Below are 27235 nucleotides of genomic sequence, written 5' to 3' on the forward strand. Positions count from 1 at the left end.
GTATTTCTCTGTGATCTCTGAACTCTTGATTTGCACTGTGTAGTAAAAATATTGTCTTGTGTTTTGACTATTTGTTATTAAATATTTTAAACCTTTTCAACTGTGGCTGTTTTTGTAGAGATACTTTAAGCTCTTTAGAGTACTTGCATGCCTTTGGTAAAATTGTACTAAGCCACTCCAATAGCTATAGCCCTGAGCTATACTACCAATTGGATAATAATATTGCACAGTAATAATTGGACACCCTTTTAAGGGCCTTTGAGTAGCTGATACATATTAGTGGGTGGTGGCAGCTGGTACTACCGTATAGTCTTGTAAAAAGGGGCACAGCTGGAGAACCTGTACCAGCCTTTCCCAGGAGTGTCTGTGAGGTTCTATTAACTCTTCTCAAAGTGTGTGTGTGTGTGTGTGTGTGTGTGTGTGTGTGTGTGTGTGTGTGTGAGCTACCTGGGCAGGGACACGAAGCACTGGTTGGACAGAGAGGGTGATGGAGGTTTTAGCTTGCCTGCTAGGCTATCTGGACCCTATAGCTGTGCCAGTGGGGAGTCTTATTGGGGACCTGGAGAGCAAGGGAGAAACCTGCCATGGACTGACTGTGGCCACTGTGTGCTCTTAAGGGAAATTGCACTTTACTGTGTGTATTTGTTATCCTTTCCTCCTATATGAGACACCCCTCACTGGTGTTAGTGGTGAGGATTGAGGCTCCTTAATTGCTTGGCCAGGGCACGGGTGTCACATATTAATTGTTTGGCAGTGGTGGGATATCCACATCACATATTAATTGGTGGCAAATACTAATTGGCTTGTAGTGGTGTGGGTAGATTGAATTCCTGTAGCTTGGGTACAGTGAGCTTTGAGGGTGTTTTTTACTCTAAATCAGCCACACAGTGAATACTCAGAGTTCAGATCAAAATTGTTTTATTTCTTTTGTTAGCTTAGTTAGTTAGGGTGAGCAGGCAGCATGTCAGCAGAGGAGTAAGGAAAGCTAACAAGGAGCCAGCTGGATGAGACGTGCTAAGCTAGGGGACTTGTGAATGGAAACCTGACTAAGGCAGACCTGATTGCAGCCTTGGTTACAGCTGCATCAGAAAACAGCAACCAGGAGGACAATCAGACTGGCAGTGGAAATATAATACCCTCGGAGAATGGACAGCTCAACCTTTCTGCAGAGGACTTAAAAATCCATCCGGAGCTAAAGAAACTTGAGTTGGAGGCCAGGCATTTGGAGACAGAAGCAGCTGAGAGACTGAGGAGTCTACAAGTTGAGGAAAATGAGAAACTGCTACACCTGGAAGCCGAAGAAAAGGAGTTGCAGGGGAAGCATGAGAGGAAAATGCTGACTATTCACCAGAGTCATGGAGGTAATGGGGAAGGGAGTAACTGGACCTCAGAAGCACAAAAGGTCAGTAAATTTCTTCCGCAGTTTAAAGAGGGGGATAATTTTGATAGTTTCATTCATATGTTTGAGAGGGTATGCAAACAGTATAGTGTTGACCAAAGGCTCTGGATACGGTTCCTGACCCCCTTACTCCATGGTAAAGCTGTAACTGTTTTGTCAAAAATGTCTGACACTGCATGTTTTGATTATACTGCTGTTAAAAATCACTTGTTAGAATTGATTAAGCTAACACCTGAAACGTATAGGAAAAAGTTTTGTGAGCATAGACACAAGGGAGATGAAAGCGTGTGTGAATATGTAGCTGAACTGAGCACTTATTTCCATAGGTGGGTGAGTGGATATCAGGTCACCACTTTTGAAGGGTTGGCAGACCTTTTGGTGAGGGAACAAGCCCTTAGCACTTTGCCTGAGGACATGAGGATCTGGTTAGCTGATAGACAGTGTGCTACTTCAGATGAGTTGGGGAAGAAGGGAGACCTATATGTGGCAAGCAGGGAAGACCTGCACAGGAAATGGACTCCCAGTACTGCTCATGGGTCTAAAAGAACCCATGGTGGGCAGCCCAAACTGCCCCAACAGAATTTGCCAGTAGTAGGGGAAGCCACTAATCCAGGTACACATCCAGGAGCTAGGGTTAAATGTTTTGAATGCAACCAGTGGGGCCATGTGGCATACAGGTGTCCACTGAGGCAAGGTGGGGAACAAAAGGATAGGGAGCCAGTAAGTGGGAAAAACAAAATGCCAATAGTAGGTTGTCTTGGGACAGCAAGGGTACCTAACTACCACCAGAGGTTATATCCTATTGTAGTAAATGGCAAAGAGGCCATTGCCAAGAGAGACACAGCCTCTGATATAACCATTGTAAAGCCTGCAATGGTTACAGAGGAGCACTACTCCAGTCAGGGCTTTAAGAGGGATCCCATTCCAAATACCATTGGCTAGGGTTCACCTAAACTGGGAAGGTGGAAAAGGAAGCCAGCAAGTAGGTGTGTCTGAGGATATACCTGCAGATGTCCTGATAGGGAATGATTTTGATAGTGCAGTACCCTATGCTTGTGCAGTTACATGCAATCAGGCTTGGAGACAAGCAGGTAAGTCTGGTAGCCTGGGGGAGACCCAGACAGACTGCATACTTGCAGCCAGGACTGGTGAGGTGGTTACTTCAGGGAGGGAGCTACCCTACAGCAGTGAGACTGAAGGTGAGCCACAGCTGCTTGGGGATACTGATTGTCCTTTGGACAGAGTGACTGCAAAGGTAGAGATGAGTAGTAGTACCCAGGCTGACAGTGAGGCACCACTGTCAGAGGCTGCCATACCTCCTGTGGAAGGGGAGCTGGGAAGGATTACAAGGAGAGACTTGAGACAGGGTCAGCTTTCAGACCCTACATTGCAAGGCCTGAGGCAGGTAGCTAGGGAGGCACCTGATTCTCAAGGAACAGGGGAATCTGTATACTGGGACAAAGGGTTACTATACAGAGAGTGGGCCCCTGAGGGAGGGCTAGAAGGTGAGAGAGTACAGCAATTGGTAATGCCTAGACTCTGCCATCTGGTGCTTCTAGTCATAGCCCATGATATTCCCTTTGCAGGTCATATGGGCATAAAACATACAAAGAGGTGTATTATGCAGAACTTTTATTGGCCTGGAATTTCCAGAGATGTAACAGGGTACTGCAGGACTTGTGGGCACTGCCAAAAGGTAGGCAAGGCAGGAGACAAGGTGAGAGCTCATTTGATGCCTTTGCCTGTGATTGAGGAGCCATTTCAGAGGGTAGCTATGTATCTTGTGGGTCCTCTGAGTACCCTAAGTTACACAGGGAAAAGGTATATTCTAGTGGTAGTGGATTATGCTACACGATACCCTGAGGCGGTGGCTTTGTCCTCCATTGAGGCAGAGAAGGTGGCAAATGCTTTGTTAGAGATTTTCAGCAGGGTAGGTTTCCCAAAAGAAATACTGACTGACAGAGGTGCCAATTTCATGTCAGACCTGCTGGCTTGTCTGTGGATGTCCTGTGGGGTGAAGAACATGAAGACCACCCCCTACCATCCCCAAAGTAATGGCCTCGTTGAGACGTTAAACTCTACATTCAAGTCCATGCTATGGGCATTTGCAGATCAGTTTAAGAGGGAGTGGGAGAAATATTTGCCCATCTGTTGTTTGCATACAGAGATGTTCCCCAGGAATCCACAGATTTTTCACCCTTTGAGTTGCTGTATGGGCATAGGGTAAGGGGACCTTTAGATTTAATTCGAGATGAGTGGGAAAGTGAGTGCAAGTCTTACAAGGGATCTGTTGTGGCATACATCCTAAACCTCAGGACAAGGCTCAGGGAACTCATGGGCTTGGCCCAGGAGAACCTGGGAGAAGTCCAACAACAGAAAAAGGTGTGGTATGACAGGAATGCTCGAGCTAGAGAGTATGCTGTGGGGCAGCAGGTAATGGTTCTCATTCCTGTCAAACACAACAAACTACAAGCAGCTTGGGAGGGACCCTACAAGGTGGTAAGAAAGGTAAGTGATGTTAACTACATGGTGGAACTGCTGGGCAGACAGCAGGGGCACAAATTGTACCATGTTAACATAATGAAACCTTACCATGATAGGGAGGCCCTTGTGCTGAGCATTTGCAGTGGATTGCAGGAGGAGTCTGAGGGAGATCTGGGGACTGATCACCTTAGTGAGGCTCGGGCTGACACCTCAGTGGAAGGAGTAGCAATGTTCCAGCAGGTATCTCCTATGCAGGTTCAAGAAATCTGAGCAGTGTTGCAGGAATTTGGGGACATGTTAACTGGGAAACCAAAGTGCACCCACCTGGGGCAGCATCAGTTGGAGACAGGACCCCAAAGGCCTATTAGGCAGGCCCCTTATAGAGTGCCTGAGAGAGTCAAACAGACTCTGAGGGAGGAGGTACAGGAGATGTTGGAACTAGGTGTGATTCAAGAGTCCAACAGTTCCTGGGCCACCCCAGTGGTGCTGGTACCAAAGAAGGATGGCAGCACCAGGTTCTGTGTGGACTACAGGAAATTAAATAGTCACATAGAGTTGGATGCTTACCCCATGCCTAGGACAGATGAAGCCCTAGAGCAGCTGGGTGGGGCTAAGTATCTTACAACCATTGATCTTACAACGGGTTCCTGGCAGGTGCCCTTGACTCCCAGTGCTAGGGAGAAGTCAGCCTTTGTGACTCCTTTTGGCTTGTAAGAGTTCACAAAATGCCCTTTGGGATGAAGAATGCCACAGTGACTTTCCAGAGGTTGGTAGATCATATTCTAGCAGGAGCAAGAGGGTTTGCCCTTGCTTACTTAGATGATATTGCCATCTGCAGCCATTCCTGGCCAGAGCATCTTCAGCATGTCAGGGAGGTGCTGAGCAGACTACAGTGGGCAGGGTTGACCATTAAGCCGAGCAAATGTCAGGTGCGTATGGCAGAGGTCTCCTACCTAGGACATAGAGTGGGGAGTGGTAAGATAAGGCCAGAACCTGCCAAAGTGGAAGCCATTCAGGCATAGCCTGCACCTGTTACTAAAAAGCAGGTGAGGCATTTTTAGGGACAGCAGGGTACTACAGAAAGTTTGTCCCCAGTTATAGTACTATAGCTGCTCCCCTCACAGACCTGACAAGGAAGAACAGGCCAGATAAGGTAGTGTGGACCCCAGCATGTGAGCAGGCATTCCAGATGCTTAAAGAAGCTTTGGGAGGACCCCCCCCCATGTTAGCCAGTCCAGATTACAACAAAGAATTTGTTGTTCAGGTGGATGCTTCGAAACTTGGGGTGGTGGCTGCACTTAGCCAGATTTTCTTCAGAGGGGGAAGAGCACCCAGTGGTTTATCTCAGTCACAGGCTCCAACCCAGGGAGGAATGCTATGCAGTTGCAGAAAAGGAATGTCTAGCCATAGTGTGAGCACTGCAGAAACTTCAGCTTAATATGTATGGAAGAAATTCACTGTTATGACAGATCACAACCCCCTAACATGGTTAAACAGAGACAGCAAAATGCCAAGTTGCTAAGATGGAGCCTAGGGTTGCAAGCATATTATATGTCCTTGCAGCACCACAGTGGGATTAGGAATGCCAATGCAGATGGGCTCTCAAGACAGGGAACGGGATAAGGTATACTCAGATAAACCTAATTCTCTCAAGCAGCATTTCTCAAGAGTCACTTGAAAAACTAGCTTGAGTTCTCCAGGGGGAGATATGTGGAGATTGGGTGAAGATGTGTGAAGGCTGCCAGCCTAGCCAGATAGAATTTTGGAGATAATTCTGTCATCTGTAAATATTAATGTAAACCACAGGCTGTTGTCTTAAATGGTAAAAATAGTGTTACATGTGGAACTGGAAAATAATGTAACAACAGTGCACTCTACTGACCAAGTAAAGCATGTTGTGACCCTTTGATGTTAAAATTTGGAGCCAGTAAGTCAAGAGTGAGTCATCCTGCCTATTGTTTTAAGGCCAGAGTTAATGGCCATAATTTGCATGCATAAATGTCTTTTATTGCTCTGGTTCCTGCTCAGAGGTGAAGAATGGAAATGTAGTTTATGTTAGACTGGGAACCCTGGGAAGTGTGAAGAATGATGTAATGTGAACCAGGAATGTGATTTTAAAAACAGAGAGAATCAGAGAGCATTAAGCATTTTTGTCTTGACCATCCAACTCACCAGTACTGTCTTGCTCTATATGTAAGCTTATCTTAGATTTGTGTTTTCTCTTAGAAATAGCTAGAAACTAGAAAGATTAGACTAAGTGTTTTTCTGTGATGTCAGAACTGTACTACTGAATTATTTTAAGTATTTCTCTGTGATCTCTGAACTCTTGACTAGCATTGTGTAGTAAAAAGTACTGTTTTGTGTTTTGACTATTTGTTATTAAATATTTTTAAACCCTTTCAACTGTGGCTGTTTTTGTAGAGATAATTTAAGCTCTTTTACTCTAGTACTTGCATGCCTTTGGTAAAATTGTACAAAGCCACTCCAATAGCTTTAGCCCTGGGCTATACTACCAAGTGGATAATAATATTGCACAGTAATAATTGGACACCCTTTTAAGGGCCTTTGAGTAGCTGATAAATATTAGTGGGTGGTGGCAGCTGGTATTACTGTATAGTCTTGGAAAAGGGGCACAGCTGGAGTGTCTGTGAGGTTGTATAAACTCTTAAAGTGTGTGTGTGTGTGTGTGTGTGTGTGTGTGTGTGTGTGTGTGTGTGTGTGTGTGTGTGCGTGTGTGTGTGTGTGTGTGAGCTACCTGGGCAGGGACATGAAGCACTGGTTGGACAGAGAGGGTTCTGGAAGTTTTAGCTTGCCCACTAGGCTGAGATCTGGACCTTATAGCTGTGCCAGTCAGGAGTCTTACTGGGGACCTGCGAGTGAGGAAACGGCCAGCCCCGGACTGACTGTGATCTCTGTGTGCTCATAAGGGAAATTGCACTTTACTGTGTGTATTTGTTATCCTTTCATCCTATATGAGACGCCCCTCACTGGTGTTAGTGGTGAGAATTGAGGCTCTTTGATTGCTGGGCCAGGGCACGGGCATCACAGGCTTTTTGTAACTGATTTTTTCCTTTGAAGGTATGGCAAATTTTTGAATGGCTGACAGAAGCATTTTGCTTGTGGGGATTGAAATTGTGAAAGATTTTTGCATTTGGGATATTAGAAAAAGTGGGGTGTGATCACGCATTACTATATATGCAATGTTTTAGTCACTGCTGAATTACATAATTGTAAAATTGTGATGTGGCCAAAACATTTGCATGTTCTTTTTTATAGCATGCAGCAAGGAAGGCAGGAATAAATGGGAGATTTATATTTGTCCCTTTCATATGGGGCCAGTGTATATGAAATAAAGTTGGGTGTTAAGTAAAGGTTACACTTCTGCTGGGAAGTATATTCACAAAGTCTGCATAGCACATGGAAGGCAGTTTACATCCTGTGTGGGAAAAGGCATTTTGCAGTCATTCAGACTTTGCTTAAGAAGGCAACTGGTTCATAAATGAGCCAATCCAATGTTATGCAGTGAAATTTTATTTTATTTATTTACTTTACATTTGCTTACTGGGATGGTCCGACTGGGACATTGCCCATTTTCAAGGAGGCCCGGGGAGAAAAGCTCCAGTCTAAGCTTGCATACAAATTATCATAATAAGTAATAGAAATTATAAACAAAAGACAAAAAAATGAATGTTAACACATTTACAAGATAAAAATGTAAAAACAAAAATATATACATAGTATCAAATAAAACAAGACTTTAAACACTTGAGTATAGACAAATATATGGTTGAATTTATATATGTGGAGGAACATAACAGTTAGGAAATTAACAGGGAGCATCACTTAGGCAATGTAGTGTATAGTTAGCAATACTTCTGTGGTGAGAGTTGCAGCTAGGAATGTAACTACTTATAGAGAGGTAGTGTTGTTAGAAGAGATATGTTAGCATAGTTAGTACGTACGGCCAAATTGTATAAGTAATGCTAAGTTAATAATTAACCTGGAGTGTTACATGTGCAAAGCTAGGATTCAAGTAAGTGTCTTTTGAGGGATATTTTGAAATGATTAAGATTGCTTATGGATCTAATACTATGTGTACGGGTATTCCAGTTTTTAGCAACAAAGTTAGAGTAAAGAGAGTTGCCTGCTGTATTGGATACTTCAGTTACTTGGAGTAAGTCTTTGTTAGATGATCAAAGAGTACAAATGTTAGAGTAGGGTTGTAGAAGATTTTTAGGGAAGGTATGTTGTCAGGATTGTGCATTATTTTGTGAGCCATTATTAACTGGTTATAGTTCATAATATGAGGCAGATCCAACCAAGAAAGATTTTTTAGGCATTGACAGTGATGGGCTGAATGTGTGGAACCTGTTGCAAATTTGCAATCTTATTATAACATGATTCTAATTTACTTAGTTCTGACTTTTTGAGGTTGGTAAGTATGGGGGATGCATATAAGAGTGAGGAGAGAAGGTGGGTTCTAGCTATGGCTATTCTCACAGCATCTGTTAAGAATTTTTTGTTTGTATACATTGTCCCCATTTTCTTGTGAACCTTTTTGACTGTGTTAGAAATGTGTTTGTCACACTTTAGTCTGTTGTCGATTATGACGCCTAATAGTTTTGCTTGGAAATCTGGGAAAATTCTAGTATTATTACTGGCAGTGATATAAATGTTAGCTGGGAAGTTAGTAGGTTTAGAGGGATGAAAGATCATAAGTTGAGTTTGCTAGCCATGTTTCAATATCCGAGAAGGCTTTTTGTGTTACTGTAAGAAGTTGAGTTATTGTGGATGCTGCATATATGAGGGTTGAATCATCTGGGTATTGTATGATAGATGCTTGAGAGGATGCAGTATTAAGATCATTTATGAATATGCTGATGAGGAGGGGCCCTAGGATTGAACCCTGAGGGACTCCAAGCGTAACAGAAAGGAGTGGGGATAGATCTTGCTTCCATTTCACAGCTTGCTGGTGGCTAGATAGATAACTTTGAAACCAGTTAACAGCATCAGGTTTGATGTTAAATTTTTCAGAGTGGACAGTAACTTAGGATGTAAAACTGTATTGAATGCTTTAGAGAAGTCCAAAAAGACAAAAGACAATATTTTGCCATCGTCTCTGAATTTATTTATAGTATTAGTGAAACTTAGAAGAGCGGTGGTGCAGCGGTTAGCATTGTCACCTCACAGCAAGAGTCTCTCTGATTCAATCTTCGCTGGCGTGTCTTCTGTGCGGAGTCTGCATGTCCTCCCTGTGGTCATGTGGGTTTCCTCCCACATCCCCAAAGACATGCTGCAAGTGGATTGGGCAGACTAAAATTGGCCCTAGGCGTGAGTGCGTGCATGTGCCTTCTGTGGAAGGTTGGGTGTCGGGCTGGCAGCCCGACACCGTAGAAGCTCCACTGCCAATCATGAGTGGATAAGGTGATCCTCTGTGGCAACCCTAACCAGGAAAAGCCGAAAGAGAGAGAGAGTGAAGAGCTGTAGTAGTGCTATGATGTGGGCGGAATCCATGCTGTGACGATTAGACATTATCATTTAAAAGGTGTTTAAGAAGTTGAAAGTGGATACATCTTTCCAGAATTTTAGAAAGTGGTATATGTGTATGTCCCCCTTTTATGTTGGAATGGTGGAGGACCTCACCATCAAGGTACTGAGGATGTTTCATTTTCTGGACCAATCATGTAATTTAATAAGTCCGGATCAGGGGAAGGTTTGAAAGATTATTCTAAACCGTGTATATTAACTTTTTCCCTGGATGTGTATAACATTACAAAGATGTTGAAACAATTGGTTCATTATTTCATCTGACCTCACAGCTAATTAAAATCTTAGGTGATTCACCTGTTACAGTGTACAGAAAGAATACCAGTTTTAAAAGTATGATGGAGAGGGAGAATCAGTATAATATTAGTGGTTGTTGCAGGTCTGATATCAAGGGTATGTACAAATATGGGCATTGTAGAATGTGTCACCATGTGTTGATGGGTGTTAGTGTAAAGGTCAATGGGTATACCATTTTGGCCAAAGTTAGATACAATTGTGACATGAATTGGGCAATTATGTTGCCTGCTGTCAAATGTGTCCTGCCTTTTACAACGGGAAGACCGTTAGAAGGGTAAGGACAGAATTTATGAAGTTGTTAGGGACATTACTAAGGATAAGGATAGCAATGCTTTATATAGACATATTAAGGATTGTTCTTCACGTCTTTAAGTTTACTGTCATTGAACAACTTAAAAGGGATGTAAGAGGTAGGATTACTGAGAACCATTTGTTAATGAGGGAATTATTATGGCAGCTTATGCTAAACACCTTAGTTTTTCCAGGTCTTAATGAAGCATGTAGTATTACTCCTGTTTTGAACCATATTGAATATTTTACTGTTAATTAATTATCACTTAGAGTTGCTTTTATATGAGTGTTATTAGTGTTATTAATATGTTGTGACAGTTGGACATGTTTTTAATTAATTTTTAACAATTCAACAATGTTTTGATTTAAAATGTGCATTACAAGTATATATTTTTGTTGGGATGGGGGTCCTTTAAATGTGAATACAATGTCATGTGATTTTTAGTGATTTTTAAAAGGAGGGAGTTTCAAATTGCAGTAGTTCTGATGAAGTCCCGTAGAGGATGAAAGCACTTAACTAATCTACTGCTGGAGTGTGTTGGATTCAGTAAATTGCAGTACAAGTTCTGGTTGCCTTTTTTGATTATTACTCTCCATGATTATGAAACAGTTGACTGGTTTTAGAAGGACATATATTTTTTTATTGCTGAAAGACCATGTGTTATGGCATTACTATAAAGAGCAACAGTAGCACCACTATATAAGAGAAGGATACCAATAGTTCAGGGAATTACAGGCCAATCATTCAGACTTCTGTTACTGGGGATGATCATGGAAAATATTGTAGCAGACAGCAGAAAAAGTTTTCTGCTTCAGAGGGGCAGAATGATGATCAGCATGCATCTACAGCTATGATGTCCTATTAGCTAATTTGATATAATTCTACAATTACATACGTGTTGAGACTGGCGAGGGGAAGTCAGTTGCTTTTATGTACCTATATTTTAGGAAGGCATTTAGCACTGCATCTTACAGAAGGCTGCTGGAGAAGCTAAAGATGATAAATGCATGTTATTGGAGGGTAAGTGGCTAGAGGTTATTACACATGGTGTGGTTATGAGGGTGTTATATCTGAGGAGAGGAGTGCAGTTAATAAAGTACCATAAGGTACTGGAGCTAACACTGTTTAATGTTTACTGCATCAGATATTACCTTAGGAGTAGAGGGTAGGACTTGCATACTTGTCAGTCATATTAATTTAGGTGGCACTTGGGGGATGGATGAGGGAGTCTATGAAGGTATCTGGAGATAATGTGACTCTGGACTTACATAAGGCAGCTGAAGTTTTATGGAAATAAATGCAAGGTACACTACCAACAGTATAACAATACATATATGGAGTATGAGGGGGAGGGAGTTGCTAAATGTTTCTTTATTCTTAATCTGTTAAAAAGGCATTAAAAGCCATGGGCCTTAGAGGAGCTAGCATTAATATCACTGATCATGGTGACCTTAATCTATTGGATAGCTGAGAATAAAATACAGGATAACATAGCTCTTTCACTTCTTGGCCTAATAAAAATGTGGTAAACCCATAGAGCACATCTATTGTCAAAGCTTTGTTTCATTATTACATGCAATCTTTACAAATATTCCACAATGTTATGTTGTCTCTGCCATTGCTTCTAACACATTGAATTAACATTACCTTCTTATACCATCCCTATCTTTTAAAAGACATACTTCTGCTAGTATATGTAAAAGGTAAATCTCTTTGCAAAAAGTTAGAACTATCTCTTCCATCAAACTTTGAGTCCACTGAGTGGAGATGTTTGTTTAGTGAACAAGAACCTCTGCTGAAACCGAACTAATTCTTAGCCCAGCTTAAATAAACTGTTTCCCATTAAACTTAGATATCTTAGAAACCAGAAGTTGTCATTGGTTAACATATGATATCATGGCAATGCTTAGGAAAAGAGATGAAGCATTCTATAAGCTGAAGAAAAAAGCACATGATATAGCTTGTTATCTGAGGGACATAGCTCTGAGAAGGCAGTATAGACTTATCACAAGTATTGCCATATATGTTGATGTAAAAAAAAACCAGCCCTGGCTAGTCAGCATAAACAATTCTGCAAATCCTTTATTTTTTTCTACTAGAGGATAGCCTGCATGTAAGTAATACAATTGCTGATCTCTTCAAGAACCATATCTTGTGCTGTGATCCCCTTCAAGAACCATATCTTGTGCTGTGATCCCCTTCAAGAACCATATCTTGTGCTGTGATCCCTTCAAGAACCATATCTTGTGCTGTGATCCCCTTCAAGAACCATATCTTGTGCTGTGATCCCCTTCAAGAACCATATCTTGTGCTGTGATCCCCTTCAAGAACCATATCTTGTGCTGTGATCCCCTTCAAGAACCATATCTTGTGCTGTGATCCCTGCTGCCTTTCTTGCTCAGTTTTTTCATTGACTGCAGCTCACAACAGTTCTTGTATTTATTTCTATTTTGAAAATCTTTACAAACATTGTCAGTACACCTGCAAAAGGGATCTAGTAAAAAAAAAAAAAGTTTATCCAGATCAACCCCCTTTTTCCCATTTTGCACTTGGGGTTGGGGTTTTGCATCAACAGTGACCATCACCTTGAGCCAGTGTTCAAACAGTGGGTGGTTATCCCTGTTACAGAGTGAGAAAAATTCCATCCTCTACCCTTTATTCCATAAAATGATTCTCCTGTCACAGCTATACCTCTTACCTTTATTTTAATATCTTCCTTACAACATGCATAATTTCAGGTTATTTCAAATGTGCAACTATTGTCCCCTCTAAAATGTCACCTTCCTGTCAGTGCTACATTAATTTTGTCCTACTGAAACCTTCTGCTCCTACACAAAACTGTATACTCTGGATTGTATTAGCAAGTGAAGGTTATTATCCAGCTCTCTACACAGTGTTCCTAAAGGGTTTAGTATGGTCATGGCTATTTATAATGCTACAGACATAGTCTATATAATAATATGGATAACGGCATGCTTAGAGACCATTTTTGTAGATTTAACTCTGGAATCTGAATGTGTGGATTACTGTATTCTGTCTGGCAAACTATCACATCTGGGCTTTGGGGATGGTGGTGTCAAATATTTTCAGAATTACATATCTGGCAAAGGCATATTTAAAGCTAACATCATTCAAGGCTCTGTTCTTGGATTAATCATATTTATGTCCTTTTCAATAACCTTATCAGAAACTTGTGTAAGGGCTTCAGTACAATGTATGCAAATGACATGGTCCTAAAACTTGGAAAATCAACATCAGACTTACAAAAAGATTTTCTAAAAGACTGCATTGCTTTCTAGCCATTGTTTCATCAAGAAAATCCATGTGTTAGTTTAAAGAAAACCCTAGAAATTCTGTTTGGTGCTATATAGTTCCTTAAAAAATCTGACCCCATCAATATTATTTGATCTCTAAACAGTCCGTTTATGATGGCTCCTCAGCAAAAATATTTGGATGTCTTGTTCATCCAGTCACTGCCTTCAAATACCACACTAAATTATCTGTGAAGATAACACTTTAACTCAAGTGATCTCTGGCTCTTAATTTTTAATTATTAAGCTTGATTATGCCTTCCTGGTATTCATAACACCACTTTTGTACAAAAGGCAGTTAATAAAATAAACAGGTTCATCTTTCTGGCTATCAGTGGGGAAAACACTATTCCCACTTACTAGGGAAAGGGACTTGGTTATCTATTTTTGACAGAGACACTCTCCATTTAGTTTCCTTCAATGTGGAATACAGTCTTTATTTTGCAGGTCAATGGACTCTCTAGTAAAATTTCTTATCAGTTTTATAATAAGGGCAAAGTGGCTTTAGCTTATTGTAGTAAATAATAATAATAATAATTATTGTAGTAAATAAATTCTCCCAAACGGTCTCAGCCTAATAGAATCATCTACCAGAAGATCATGGCAATGAAAAAATTTGGTTCAGTTTCCAAGTTAAACCAAAAAAAAACACCTAACCTCTGTATGTGACTGCAAATGTTTTAGAGACTCAGGCTAAAATTATAATGGTCACACTTTTGGCCACCTCAAATAAACTGTTAATCTTGAAAAATGGTGGGCTTGTCCTATATATATATATATATATATATATATATATATATATATATATATATATGTTGTGTCTTTCGGCTTTTCCCGGTTAGGGGTCACCACAGTGGAACTCCGGTCCGCTAATAATTGGCAGTAGGTTTCATGCCGAGTTGCCAGCCCTGACGCACAACCTTCAACGAAGGTACACCCATTCACGCATGTCTCCACACAGAAGACGCTCTAGCTGAGAATTGAACAGGACAACGTCTTACTGTGAGGCGACAACGCTACCGCAGCACCACCACCACAGTATATATATATATATATATATATATATATATATATATATATATATATATATATATATATGTATGTATGTGTGTATGTATATTTATTTATATATATATATATATATATATATATATATATATATATATATATATATGTATGTATGTATGTATATATATATATATATATATATATATATATATATATATATATATATATATATACATATACGTATGGGTCTACCAGATAAGACCAAAAAGCCAAAATTTCAAATCTGACAAGACTGAGACATAATTGCCGAACATGATTGAACACCCGGACCACTAACAAACAAACTCCGGGTAAGTAACCACATGTCTGGAACAACAAAACAACAAAAAACTGTAAACCAAAGCAAACTAAACTCACCCAAGCCTCTCAAACTCCCATATGTGGGGGGGGGGGGTCTGCACCTGTTATTTCCCCTAACTAAATATACCAACTCCAAGATCACACTACAGTGGGGAAAGGGCAAAGTTCACCATGAAGAACAAGTGGTTACTTACCCGGAGTTTGTTTGTTGGTGTTCCAGGTGTTCATTTATGTGAAGTATATATATATATATATATATATATATATATATATATATATATATAAAGTGTGTGTGTGTGTTGTTTTTTTTTTTCTTATTTCTGAAACATTTTCTTTATACAGTTTAAGAAAATTTTACCTAATGACTGCTAACTATATTTTCATGATATAATACATTAGAGATGCTGGCTTTTTCCCTACAAGTTTTTTTTATTTAACAATGAGCATTTTATAGTGGTTTATAATATTTTGAGTTGGAATGTGAAAGGTTTGACCTTCCCTATTAAGAAGTCCAGTAAATTCATGAACATCAAGAGCTCAAGACTATAAATTATATTACTTTAGGAGATGCATTTAAATGTTGGACATTTGAAATTAGAAACCAGCGTTTATTTGGCATCATACCCTAGAGGGCAAAAGAAGAGGGGTAGCCATTCTTCTTAACAGAATGATACAATTTGACTTAATTGCCCAATTAATAGATAAGGAAAGGTGTTATGCTGCAATAAACACAATTTTGGATGGGTAACTTATAACTATCATTAATTTATATTTTCCCTGGTGTTACTTCTTCTGATGCACTCACACTGCTAAGGAAGGGGTTCATTTTTCAAGAAGGTGTGATAATACGGGCTGGAGACTAGAATCTGTTTTGGTCAAACTAAGAAATGAACTTAGACCTTGTAAAATTCACATCCCTTCAGCTGACAACACAGTTACAAATTTTCTGGATTTAATGGATATGCAAGGTATATATAATATCCCAGAACTGCCAACTTCTTAAAATACTTGCTGTTATTATGGATATGGTACTAGATGTAGAATTAAAATGGGCTTAAAAAATAAAGACTTTATTTGCACCTTAAGGACTTTCACCTATTGACTGGTATTTCTTTATGACTAAGCTCTTATGATCATAAAGATCTCATTTACAAATACTAAATTAGAATGTCAGAAACTATTATTGCTAGGGTTCTACAGTTATGGCCAAAGTTGTGGAATTATATGCAGACTGGACAGGCATAAAAGAATTCTGAAGTATCCACCTTCATAGGCAAAAGAAAGAAATATTTTAATTAGAACTAGAATATCTTTTTAAGAGCATATGTAGATGGAATGACTGTTTGATAGTTTTTAGCTCTTAGATTGCTACAAACACAATTACTTGAGGCTCGGAGAGAGAATTATTTGACGCAGGATCCATTATCCCAGTAAAGAATCTCCTTGCTTTCAGACAGAATTTCATGCCCTGGACATTAAAACTGAGCAAACAAGAACCACTTTAAGACTGAAATATTTTAAAAATTCTCTCACAGTATAGGAGTTTCTTGGTCTATATATGTGGCAGCAGTCTATTAATAAGACAAATGCTAAAATAAGAAATTCCAAGCCAAGAAAGATTGTTACTTCACCTTCTGATATACTGACAGTGTACATTCAATAGTGTTTTAAACAATATAAGATGGCTGTACCTACATAGTAATTTCAGACCGGGAACAATGCCTTTATGATACAACTTCTCTCCCCCTCCTTTCCCTTGTTTGTCCCCATAGCGGAAGGAATATCATATGAGGGAAATCACGAAACATGAACTTGAATTAATGGTAAAATATACTCCACCTCTAGGAAAACACCAGGTCCTGATAGACTTCTGACACAGGCTTATAGATGAGGTGGGCAAACATTTTTAAACAATGTCGCAAAGTCAGTTAAGCATCTCAAGACATTGCACATGCACCCATTTTTGCATCAGGCTATAATCTCAGTGATCCTAAAGCCCACAAAAGATGCTCTACAGCCTACTTCATACAGACGTATATCAGTCAAAAATAATAATAATAATTATAAACTTTTTTATGTTTAAAATGGCTATCAGAATGGCAAAACTATTGCCAGATCTGATTAATCTAGACCAAACTGGTTATGTATCTTACTGCTTCACTTTTAATAATCTTAATATAATATTTATTTTTGAACATACAGAAAAAAAAACAACCCCAATTACTTATTGTTAGTCTGGATGTTAAAAAAATACATTTAATAGAGTATGCTGGGACTATTTGTTTTGCATACTAGCTTTTATGGTCTTCTTGAGGAGTATTTTGAAAGCTGTCACCCATTATCTCACAAGAAAGGAGTAGTGAAAAGTCAAATGGTGTGGCTCTCTAGAATGATTACTAATGATGAGAATTCTTTCTTGAGATGGACAATCTGTGTAATATGGTTTTACACAGAGGGTATCTTTATAGGTTAATTCAGGAAATTTATGAGGAAATAAAGTGCTGGAGGGATAACAAATTTTGCCCTATTCTGAAGGGGTGTAAGTTGATTGACGAGGTCACTATATCCCAGGTATTACAAATGCATAGGAAGGAAGGTAAAGAAAGTGCCAGAAGAAGAGCAATGGTAATACCATTTAACCAGGACTCTGTACACCTTATTAAGACCTTAAGGAGGACCTGCAATTTAGTATTTACCCCTCAGTACAAATATTTGTTAGGGTGACACCACAGATAACATTCTTTAGGGGTAGGAACATTAAGTAGGTAACTGAGAGGGTCCTTGATTTTACGAGGGTGTGCTGCAAAGTTCTAAGCCTGACCAAGAAGGGAATGACATGGAGCCATGAAACTTACAAGTTATAAAACATATTCACCTTGAGGTTCAACACACTTGGCACATCGTGTCTGAAGTTTCTGTAACCCTGCCAAATAAAAAGTCTGCAGTCTGATCACTGCAATACTGCTCTGCATCACTCAAATACCACCCTTTTAAACTCTTTTTAAGGTTTGGAAACAGGAAATAGTCAGATGGAGCAAGAGCTGGTGGGTAGGGTGGATGGTCTATGCACTCAAACCCCAGTTTTGTCAAACATCTGTTTTGCCAGCCTTGAGAACTGGTGCCTTGTCTTGCAAAAAGGAAACTCCTTTCAGCAGCTTCCCTCTCATTTTTTCTTTCAGTGCCTCCTTTAATCAGCTCAACAAGTTACAGTAGTATTCTGCATTAACTGTTTGGTCCCTTGGAAGATAGTCAGTCATTACAACACCTTCCTGATCCAGAAACACTGTGGCCATGACCTTTTCTGCTGACTTTTGGGTCTTGAACAACTTTGGCCTTGGTAAACCTGAGTGCCACCATTGCATGGACTGTTGTTTTGTCTCAGGATCATAGTGGCGTAACCATGTTTCATCAGCAGTAACTAGTTATTCCAAAAGTTGGCACCAGCTTGACAAAAAGGCTGCAAAATCAACTTGGAAGTGTCCACTAGACATCTTTTCTTATCTGCATTCAAACATCTGGGCACTCATTTGGCTGACAGCTTCTGCATACCCAGCTGCTCATGGATTATAAATCAAACACATTCCCTGGATATCTGTAGTGTCTCAGCAATTGTTTTAGCTAATATTCACTGATCTGCCAAAATCAAGTCATGGACATGGTTAACAATTTCAGGAGTTGACATAATTTGAGGCCTCCCAGACCTTGCTGCAGCTCTGGTCTCAAAATCTCCATGCTGAAAGTATGCACACCACTTCTTCACAGTTGAGTAAAAAGAGCACTTGTCACTCAGTTTTTGCATCATACGTTCATGGATTTCCTTTGGAGTTTTCTTCTGCAGGAATAGGAGCTGCATGAGGGTTTGGAGTTCCACAGTTGAAAATTTCACACTTTTCATTGACATGGTTCAATCAATGATCTGAAACAATATCAAAACCTAGCATTACGATTTCACAGATTGGCACTTTACAAGCTAAAATCACCCCCTTTTCAGCTACAGAGGCAAAATAACACAGTATTTAGAAAGTTGGTCAGGCTTAGAACTTTTCAGCAACCCCTCATAGTTACAGGGGATGTAATTCAAGAATGGTTAAATGTGGGTCATGTAAGATGTGCAAGTTTATTAATGACGGAAAGTATATGATGATCGCAGGTTATGATAGATCCTTGCCATGCCCAGGGCTATGCACTTGTAATATACCAAATATGTGGTATATATGGCTATTTGCTTGATGTGGCCATCTTTTTATATAGGGCAGACATCAAGAAAGTTAAAGGAACATATTTATGATCACATTAATGATACTAGAAAGGGCAGGACATCAAATGCTTTGTTCAGACACTGAAGAGAATGTGCTATATTTAAAAAGTTTTTATTTTTCATTGTTGATTGAGTTAGATTAAAAGACATTGGAGTGACACTGATTCATCATTAGATATGAAGGAATTAATGTGGCAGATTAGGTTGAAAACTGATGTCAAACCAGGTTTGAATGATTACACTTCTATTTTGAACTTACTTAAATGCAGGGCAAATAAATTTTAACATAGAATGTTTACTTGCAATTTTTATAAATTAGCCTTGTTATAGCTATACAATGTCATAATGTTGTTTTTACAATATAAAAAAGTTTTAATATGTATATTTTGGTGTAACTTTGGTTAAGTAATCAAATATTGATCAAATATTTATTAAGCACTGTTCAATGTGATTTGTTGTGAGGAAGGAAATGTTGCAAGCATACATTGGTTATTTAGTTATTGGATGTTTGTTTTTATTGGTTAGCTTGATTTGGAGTAGGTATTTAAGTGGTTGAATTTATATATTAACAGACTGATGAAGCACAGTATATTTGTGGTGACAGCACTTAGTCTGTATTTTATTTTGTTACGTTTTACATTGGTGGAATTCCATTAAACAGCAGTGGTGGCTCATGCTAATGGACTGCAGGACTGCAACTCCCCAGATGTACAAAAATGAAAACCAAAATTAAAAAAATGCTGTTTAACCAGTCCAGATAGAAGGCAGCAGTCTACAGTTGCCCAAAAGTCTATGCAGTTACATCTGCCAACAGGAGCTGCAATTTGAATAGGACGTGTGTGTGTGTGTGTGTGTGTGTGTGTGTGTGTGTGTGTGTGTGTGTGTGTGTGTGTGTGTGTGTGTGTAAAATGCCCCAGTTAACTATAACTGGTGGCTAGAGAGAATAACTTAGGCTGAAACCCTCAACCTTCAGTGCAGGTAGCAAGAGCCTGAATTCCCTACACACCAGCACTTGTGAAAATCATTTAGATTTTTGCATCATATTTTCTGTTCTGTTCCTCATAAAATCTGTGGTTTTCTGGGTTTTTAATTCACTAAATAATGACAGCCATTTGAATTTCACACTTCATATTCTTCAGAAAGTGCATGGTAACACAAAACATTTTATTCTAGCAATTTTCTAAGTTTATAAGATCAATAGTTGAAATTTGTCCCTATTTTTGTGGATGTATTCTCCCATTATTGGCTTTGTGCAGCTTGTTTGTGCCAAGAGGTTGAGAGCTATGGTGAGAACTGAATTCACTGAATATGTTTGGGGGCTGTATTCCCCCATTATTGGCCTTCTCCAGGTATTTTGTCCTAAAAGGTTGAGAGCTATGGTGAGAACTAAATTCACCAAATGATAGCCTTTTAAGTTTCAGTCTTCCTTGTCTTTGAAGAAAAAGCTGATTTGGCATAGGGGTATGTAGCTCTGACTATAGTGCACAGGGTCCTGGGTTCAAGAGTTGGCAGTAAAATACACGCCGGTAACACAGCATTTTATTCTAGCAACTTCCCAAGGTTTTACAAGCAATGTTTAAAATGTGTCCCTGTTTTTGGGCTCCCCCCAGTACATTTTGGCTTTTTCCAGGTTTCTTGTGCTGCAAAGTTGAGAGATACAGTTGAGTGTAAAGTGGATTTTACAAGGAGCTAAGAGCTTCAAGGGAAGAAAGTTTAATTCTGCTTATGCTGAGTTTGCTTGCATTGTTAATAGCACAATAGGTAGTGTACTTGCTTTTGATGCAGAAGGCTGTGGGTTCTACTCCCACAGTATGTAGATGCATTGCTGATACTGTACTGTGTTGTACTGTTAAAGGGAGTGGATGCTACAGTCCTAAGAATGTCCTCTTTGGTGGATATATGTAGTAACCATCAACCTGTTATCAGTTTGCCATCCATTCCCTATTGCAATATTACTAGTTTATCATTTTTTTAATGTAACACATGGAATTTATTCCTCAAGGGCAACAGGCAAATTATGAAACAATGAAATATAAAGTTGTTTGCTAGCAGCAACCTCTTCATTAGTTACAGATCTCTTTAATGTGGAATTATTTAGATGACTTTTACTTCTGCAGAGATTGTGCATATTTACTGATACTGGTGGATTGTAGAAGTTTGAATAGACTTTTATGATGGAAATGTTCTGAATTGGGCAGTTTTATCATTATTGGTGCATGCATTTTGTTTCATTGTTTCCTGGAAAAATGTTCAAAACAATAAATTTAAAGCACCCTCTAACAACTGTACTGTATTATACATGGAATATAATTAAATACAATCAGGAAGGTGTATCAAAGAACACATGCATGTTTCATGTGCAAGGGGCCTATGATTTGAAAACAGCCCAAAGTTAATCTTTATCTGTCACTTTCCAGATGTATTTTCTTTGAATGTGGGTTTCAATGCTGTTTCAATGAATGTGAGTTTCAAGGGTACAGAAGTTTTAATGCTAAGTCTATTTTGATTGTGAGACTGAATTGCTTTGTTTAGCAGATCTCTATTAGTGTTTGTGCTGTAAAATGTAAAATAAAAATTTTAAATGAAATCCAAATCATCGTAGAAGTAAAGCAGTATGCACATTACAGTGTTTATGGTAAAATGGGGTAAAATAGCCAAGTAATGGGACATTGGAATGACTGCAAGGGGGAGGCCCCATTCGACCATGATTTTGTGAGGGGGGAATGGGGGCAAACTCAAAGACAGCCCCAGCTGAACTATACCTCTCAACTGTCCTGATTTTTGCAGAATGAATAGATTTTTGCCTCTTATTTTTGGTTTGTTCCTCACAAACTTTGTGGTTTTCTGGCAAATAATTTAAGAATGAAGTCACTAAATAATGAAAGACATTGAGTTTCAGACTTCATACTGTTCAGAAAAATGCATGCTAAAGCAAGACTTGTTATTCTATCAACTGTCTACGTTTATACAACAGCAATTTTTAGTACTGTCTGTATGTTCCCCTAATATATTTGGCCTTGTCCAGATTTTCTGCATTAAGAGGTCGAGAGATATGTGCAAATAAATCGCTTTATAGAATTAGGTATATCCAAACCTCTCAACTGTCCCTGACTTTGGCTCAAAATGTTGCTCTCGCCCTAATAATCCCTCTGCAAAATGGCAATTTTGGAAGAAAATGTGGAGGGTTTACAATTAATAAATAATTGTAATGATCAGAGTTATAGATTACTTTTATTTCAGAAATGCATGTAGATTCTATTATTTTATCAGCTGCTCAACTTAACAGTATTAATATTAAAAAGTGCCCCTTCCTTGACAGGTTCCCAGCTGTATTGCATGGCTATTTTGTATTTTTGCATCTCACATTTTTGGTCCTTTTTTCATAAAATTGTAGTTTTCTGGCAAATTAGTGGCAAATCATTAAAGATTGAAGTTGGAAAATAATGACAGACATTTGAGTTTCAGATGTAATACCCTTCAGAAGATTCATACTAATGCAATATCTACTATTCTATTATCTTTCTAAGTTTATAAGAATAATATTTAAAAATTGTCCTTATTTTTGGGCCGTTGTCCCACTTCTGTTTATGGCTTTGTCCAGATTTCTTGCTCTGACGTTGAGAGGTATGACAAATGTGTCAGGGCCATCATTGTCAGTCAGAGACATTTCAAATTGTGACATATTTGTTGCACCCCACTCCCCCATGTAGTGACTCTGGATGTGTAGCAAAGCAAGGAGCAGTTATGCAGTGTAAGTGTGCAGAGTATCCCCCCATCCAAGGTAGACACAAGTACTACAGTGGCTTTTCATCTGTCCTTGATTTTGCAGAATGTTCTGGTTTTCTGTCATATTTTTATACTGTTGATTTATGCTTCTTATTACTCAGAAAATGCATGTTGTCGCAGTGCCTGTTGCGCTGTGTTTAAGTATCAATGCTTTAATGATCATCAGGTAAGCCTGACTGAGATTATAAGATGCAAGTAACCTTTAATAAGCATACTGTTAAAGAACTACCAACATTGAAAGCCTTTTTGTTTTTGCCATGCAGAGAATATTTACATAACTAGATAAAGTCTAAGCCTTAGGTATTGAAATGCATGTGACAGTATTTATAATAAAGGACAGGATTACAGTATTTTCAGAAGCTCATTACACTTGTTGGAGACTTTTAGTCATCTTTGCAGGCTTTACCTGTAAACTAAACAGAATGCCAGTCTATCATGTGTGGTCCATAACCTGTGCAGTAATCCTTTAAGCAATTTATCTTGAGCTTGTTTCTTGTTTGCTGTTCATTTTTTTACTTTGATCATGTTTTCCCCATGAAATAAGTAGATAGTTGTTGTCCAGCAGCAGGCCTTTTTTGGATAAGAAACATGTTTACAAGTGGGGGTATCATAGAGATTTCTACTTTCAGCGTGTTACTTGGTACTTTTATAAAACTGAATATAACTTATAATTAGAACTGCAGTGGAAGAAGACGTGGCTTGAGTTGAGTGCTGCTTGTTTTTTATACTTGATTTTGCTTGGGCATTCCAGTAATGTATTTAAAAAGTAATTTCTTTTTTCATGCCTCACAACCTTTTTGTTTCCATCTAGATATTAAGTAAGCTGTCATGTAGCCAATGCATTGAAATATTTTTTTCTTCTACACTTCATTTTGTCTTGATCGGACTCTCATAATGACAGTTTGTTACCCAGGACAGCGTATTTAATTAAAGTCCCAGTTTCTGTGGTTTTGAGTATAGCTCTGCTTTTTCTAGTTGGCCATGCACCTTCCTTTTGGTCCCACCCATTCAGCTGTCTCCTGTAGCCCCCCCTTTGATTTGAAGTCACCAGCTGCACTATTAAACAGTCTGTGCACTGATTCTGGAGTTTGTTTTTTTTTTTTGTTTTTGTTGAGCATTTTTGTGTTTCAGGTTAAACTTTAAACACTCTCGGGGGCTATTAAATGAGAATTATATTTCTCTATGGAAAAAAAATATGATGCTTTTACTTTTGTGCTGATATTCTGGTTTGCGTGATTCTGTGAAAATTAGATCATTTGCAAGTGTTGGAATGGTGTTTACCATAGCTAATAGCATACGTATTACATTTTTAAATGGGATAAAAGATATGAAACTGGGTCCTTGGATAATAGATGTAATTCTAAATAGGTACTAGTTTATTTTTCTTTGTTGGAGCTGCAGTTACCGACTGCTTAGAAGATGTAAGGGCCCTAAAGACTAGCATTAGTTGTTGTTACTCGGGAAGCCTATCTCATGGCAAGGGTTCTCTGGACAATCTGAACTCAATCATAGGTACAGAAGGGTGTATTTGCATTTCAAAACATAATTCCTGAAGCTTCAGACTGCTCAGAGTGCATTGCTAGACTGGTCTTTAGCTTGGATACTAGATCACAGAGGTAACTTCCGATCAAGAGCAGATCAGTAAGCTGGATAAGCTCTTACTAAAAAGTTCTTCCCAAATAACAGAAAAATATAGAATTCTTTGGCAGAAGGATTTACAAGTAGATGTATTCCAAGATCTGTGGAGGAAAATGATGGTCATTCCTTGTTAAGCTACTAAGTCTAGAAAGTTTTTTTTTTTCGGTTATCAATGCCAATTTAAGTATTTTATACACTCGTTTGTCTCCACAGACTAGTCTATAATTATTCTCCTTAATTCTGGAGGTGTAGTGAACCCATGACTGGAAACTGAACTGATGGTTTTGGACTGTTCTAGACTATTCATTCCCTCTAGTAGAGCTCTTTTGAGTGTGTACCTTTAACCCCTAATGGGCGTGGCTTCAGCATTTAAAAATTTAAGTTATCACCTTACATTTTTAACAAATACCCATTGACAGAGGTCATATATCAATACAATTGTGTTTGCTATCATGTATGCTTCAAGATAAAATTTTCCAATACCTTGTATGTAACATGGTTTTGGAATTATTAATGCAAATATGAACAAGCAATATTTGACGCCTAGAGGAGCAGTAGGGTGTAACTGCAGAAACGCCTGGAGAAGTCACTCGGCTGTAATGAGAACTGCAGAATAAACTGGTTCTCATTTGATATATAAGATTTAGCTTTCTCCAGAACTATTTCTTTTAGGAATTTTAGATAATACCTACTTCTCAAATGTGGAGATTGCAGTGCCTATTCTCTTTATGCTAGTAGTAAAGAAATGTATCAGACACAGGTGGAAACAGGCCACAGTACCAGTAATACATGAGCTAACATTATTGCATCGGTTAAAGGTTTTAGACTTATCTTACACACAGGCACCCCTACCCCTCTTGATATCCAAATGGCATCTACTAGAGTCTTGATTTTAGGCTGATTAAGTAATTACATGCAATAGGGTAATAGAGCCATGGTGGTACAGCAGTAGCATTGTTGCCTCACAGCAAGAGGTTTTCCTGTTCAATTCTCGGCTGGAGTGCCTTCTGTGTGGAGTCTGCATGTCCTCCCCACGGTCGAGTGGCCTCTGAAAGACATGCATGAATTGGCGTGCCTTCGCTGAAGGTTGGGCATCGGGCTGGCAACTCTGCACCATAAAAAATCTACTGCCAATCATTAGCAGACCAGAGTTCCGCTGTGGCGACCCCTAACTGGGAAAAGCTGAAAAGGCAAACAAAGACAAACATATGCAATAGGATAATAATATCCTGATACAACACTGTTTATCTGAATAGTATCAGCCTTGGAGACATAATGTTTTTGCTAAGTTTGGTAGATTCATTTTAAGTTTAAAGCTTGAAATATGAATCCTCTGCTCACGCTTGATTTGTTGCTTAGCTGTGTGTTTTAACAGTGTATAATTAGCCTCCTATATTTTTACTTCTTTAGTTTATTGGAACTAGATTTCTCAAATTTATACTTAATTATATTCAAAGTGTTTTATGAATCTACTTTAAAGTGGTTTTAATGCAAAAAATAAATACATACATACTTAAATAAATGTGGTAATAACTGGCCACTGGGTAAAAATACAACTCCAGTAATAAGGGAGAGGACACTATAACAAGTATGATAGAATCAATGCAGAGATTAAATCAAAATCAAGTTATATCGTCTATGACACTTTTTTTCTTCAGCCATACATGTCTGCTAAAGACTGGCATGTTCATTTTATTTCCATACTGTTTCAATTCAGAAATGAAGTGTGGAATTTTAAACATTAGATGATGCAATATATTTGTATGAAACTCACTAAAATAGTATTCTAATGGAATGTTAATATTTCTGTTCAGAAAGATGCAGTTCCATCAACGTAAGGATCTTCAGCATAGCTCTTTTACATGCATTTAGAAGGCAACCTATGCTACAGAGCTTTTCTCCAAAAAATGTGAGCCACATAATCTCGTAGTAGTTTCAAAGAATACATTAGATGCTTTTCTAGGAGAAGAAAAACATGCTGAGAACGAATATAAGGATGTCATTTACTCACTTGTTAAAAGACAGTTCTATATAAATTTTGCTGATGGAACAATTATAATGTGTATTAAGGTACCAAAACCCATTATCTACAAGGCATCTAATGTAGTTACCAAAACATTTGTGATGTAACAAATATTAGTGACATCTGATGAATAATGTCATATTTTACCTTTTGCATGAGGTATAACTTTCATACCAGTCTGACCGTTATTGATCTGAGCATTTAGTTGGACCACACAGGTGTAATTTCCACTGTCACTGGGTTGTAAGTCTAGAAGGGTAATGGAACCGTTGTTTTGATTGATATCCCCTACCCATCTTGTCCTGTTGTTGACGGGAAAGCTTTTATTGCCATAATAAAGAAAGACTGGCACTGGCTGGAGATAATAAAAACAGAGAATAAAGTGTCATGCTTTGCCAATATGGCAGTCTCCAAAATGTTTTGATTTACTACACTGTTTTATCAGAAGAAACATTACTGCTATCTAGACTTTTTCTGTTGTTCACAGTGATCTGCAGTTTTTTTTTTAAATTAATGTGTCATCTGGCATGACATATACATTCTGCCATACCAAGCAGTAAAAATGCTTAGCATTTCTATACATCACATAGTCATACAGATTCAAAAGTATATGCCATACAAGAAAAGTCTCCATATTCATTTTAGTGTTTTATTTGCAAAGTGACAACACTTTTCTAAAATGCACAGTTCAGTTTTAAAGTGTTTTATGGGTTTTCCGGAACTCCTCAAACATGAGGGCTATGAGTAATAACAGCTATAAAGTACAACATTGCAGCTAGGGCAGTTCAACTGAGTAAAACAATTTTTGATGGATTCCACTCATTTAATAACA

The 27235-nt window shown here is 38.6% G+C and overlaps 1 protein-coding gene across 3 annotated transcripts in view; it reads right to left on the reverse strand.

Moving 5' to 3' along the window:
- The window catches only part of LOC122809404 (junctional adhesion molecule-like), a 286702-nt gene that overhangs the window by 144206 nt on the left and 115261 nt on the right, over positions 1-27235 (reverse strand). For all 3 annotated transcript variants that reach the window (XM_044080875.1, XM_044080874.1, XM_044080873.1), the window contains exon 4: positions 26551-26758. In XM_044080875.1, coding sequence (XP_043936810.1) covers positions 26551-26758 — 208 coding nt within the window. The remainder of the gene's footprint in view (positions 1-26550; positions 26759-27235) is intronic.

Source organism: Protopterus annectens, chromosome 8.part0, assembly GCF_019279795.1.
Source record: "Protopterus annectens isolate FY-2018-M chromosome 8.part0, PAN1.0, whole genome shotgun sequence".
In the NCBI taxonomy this organism is placed as follows: domain Eukaryota; kingdom Metazoa; phylum Chordata; order Ceratodontiformes; family Protopteridae; genus Protopterus; species Protopterus annectens.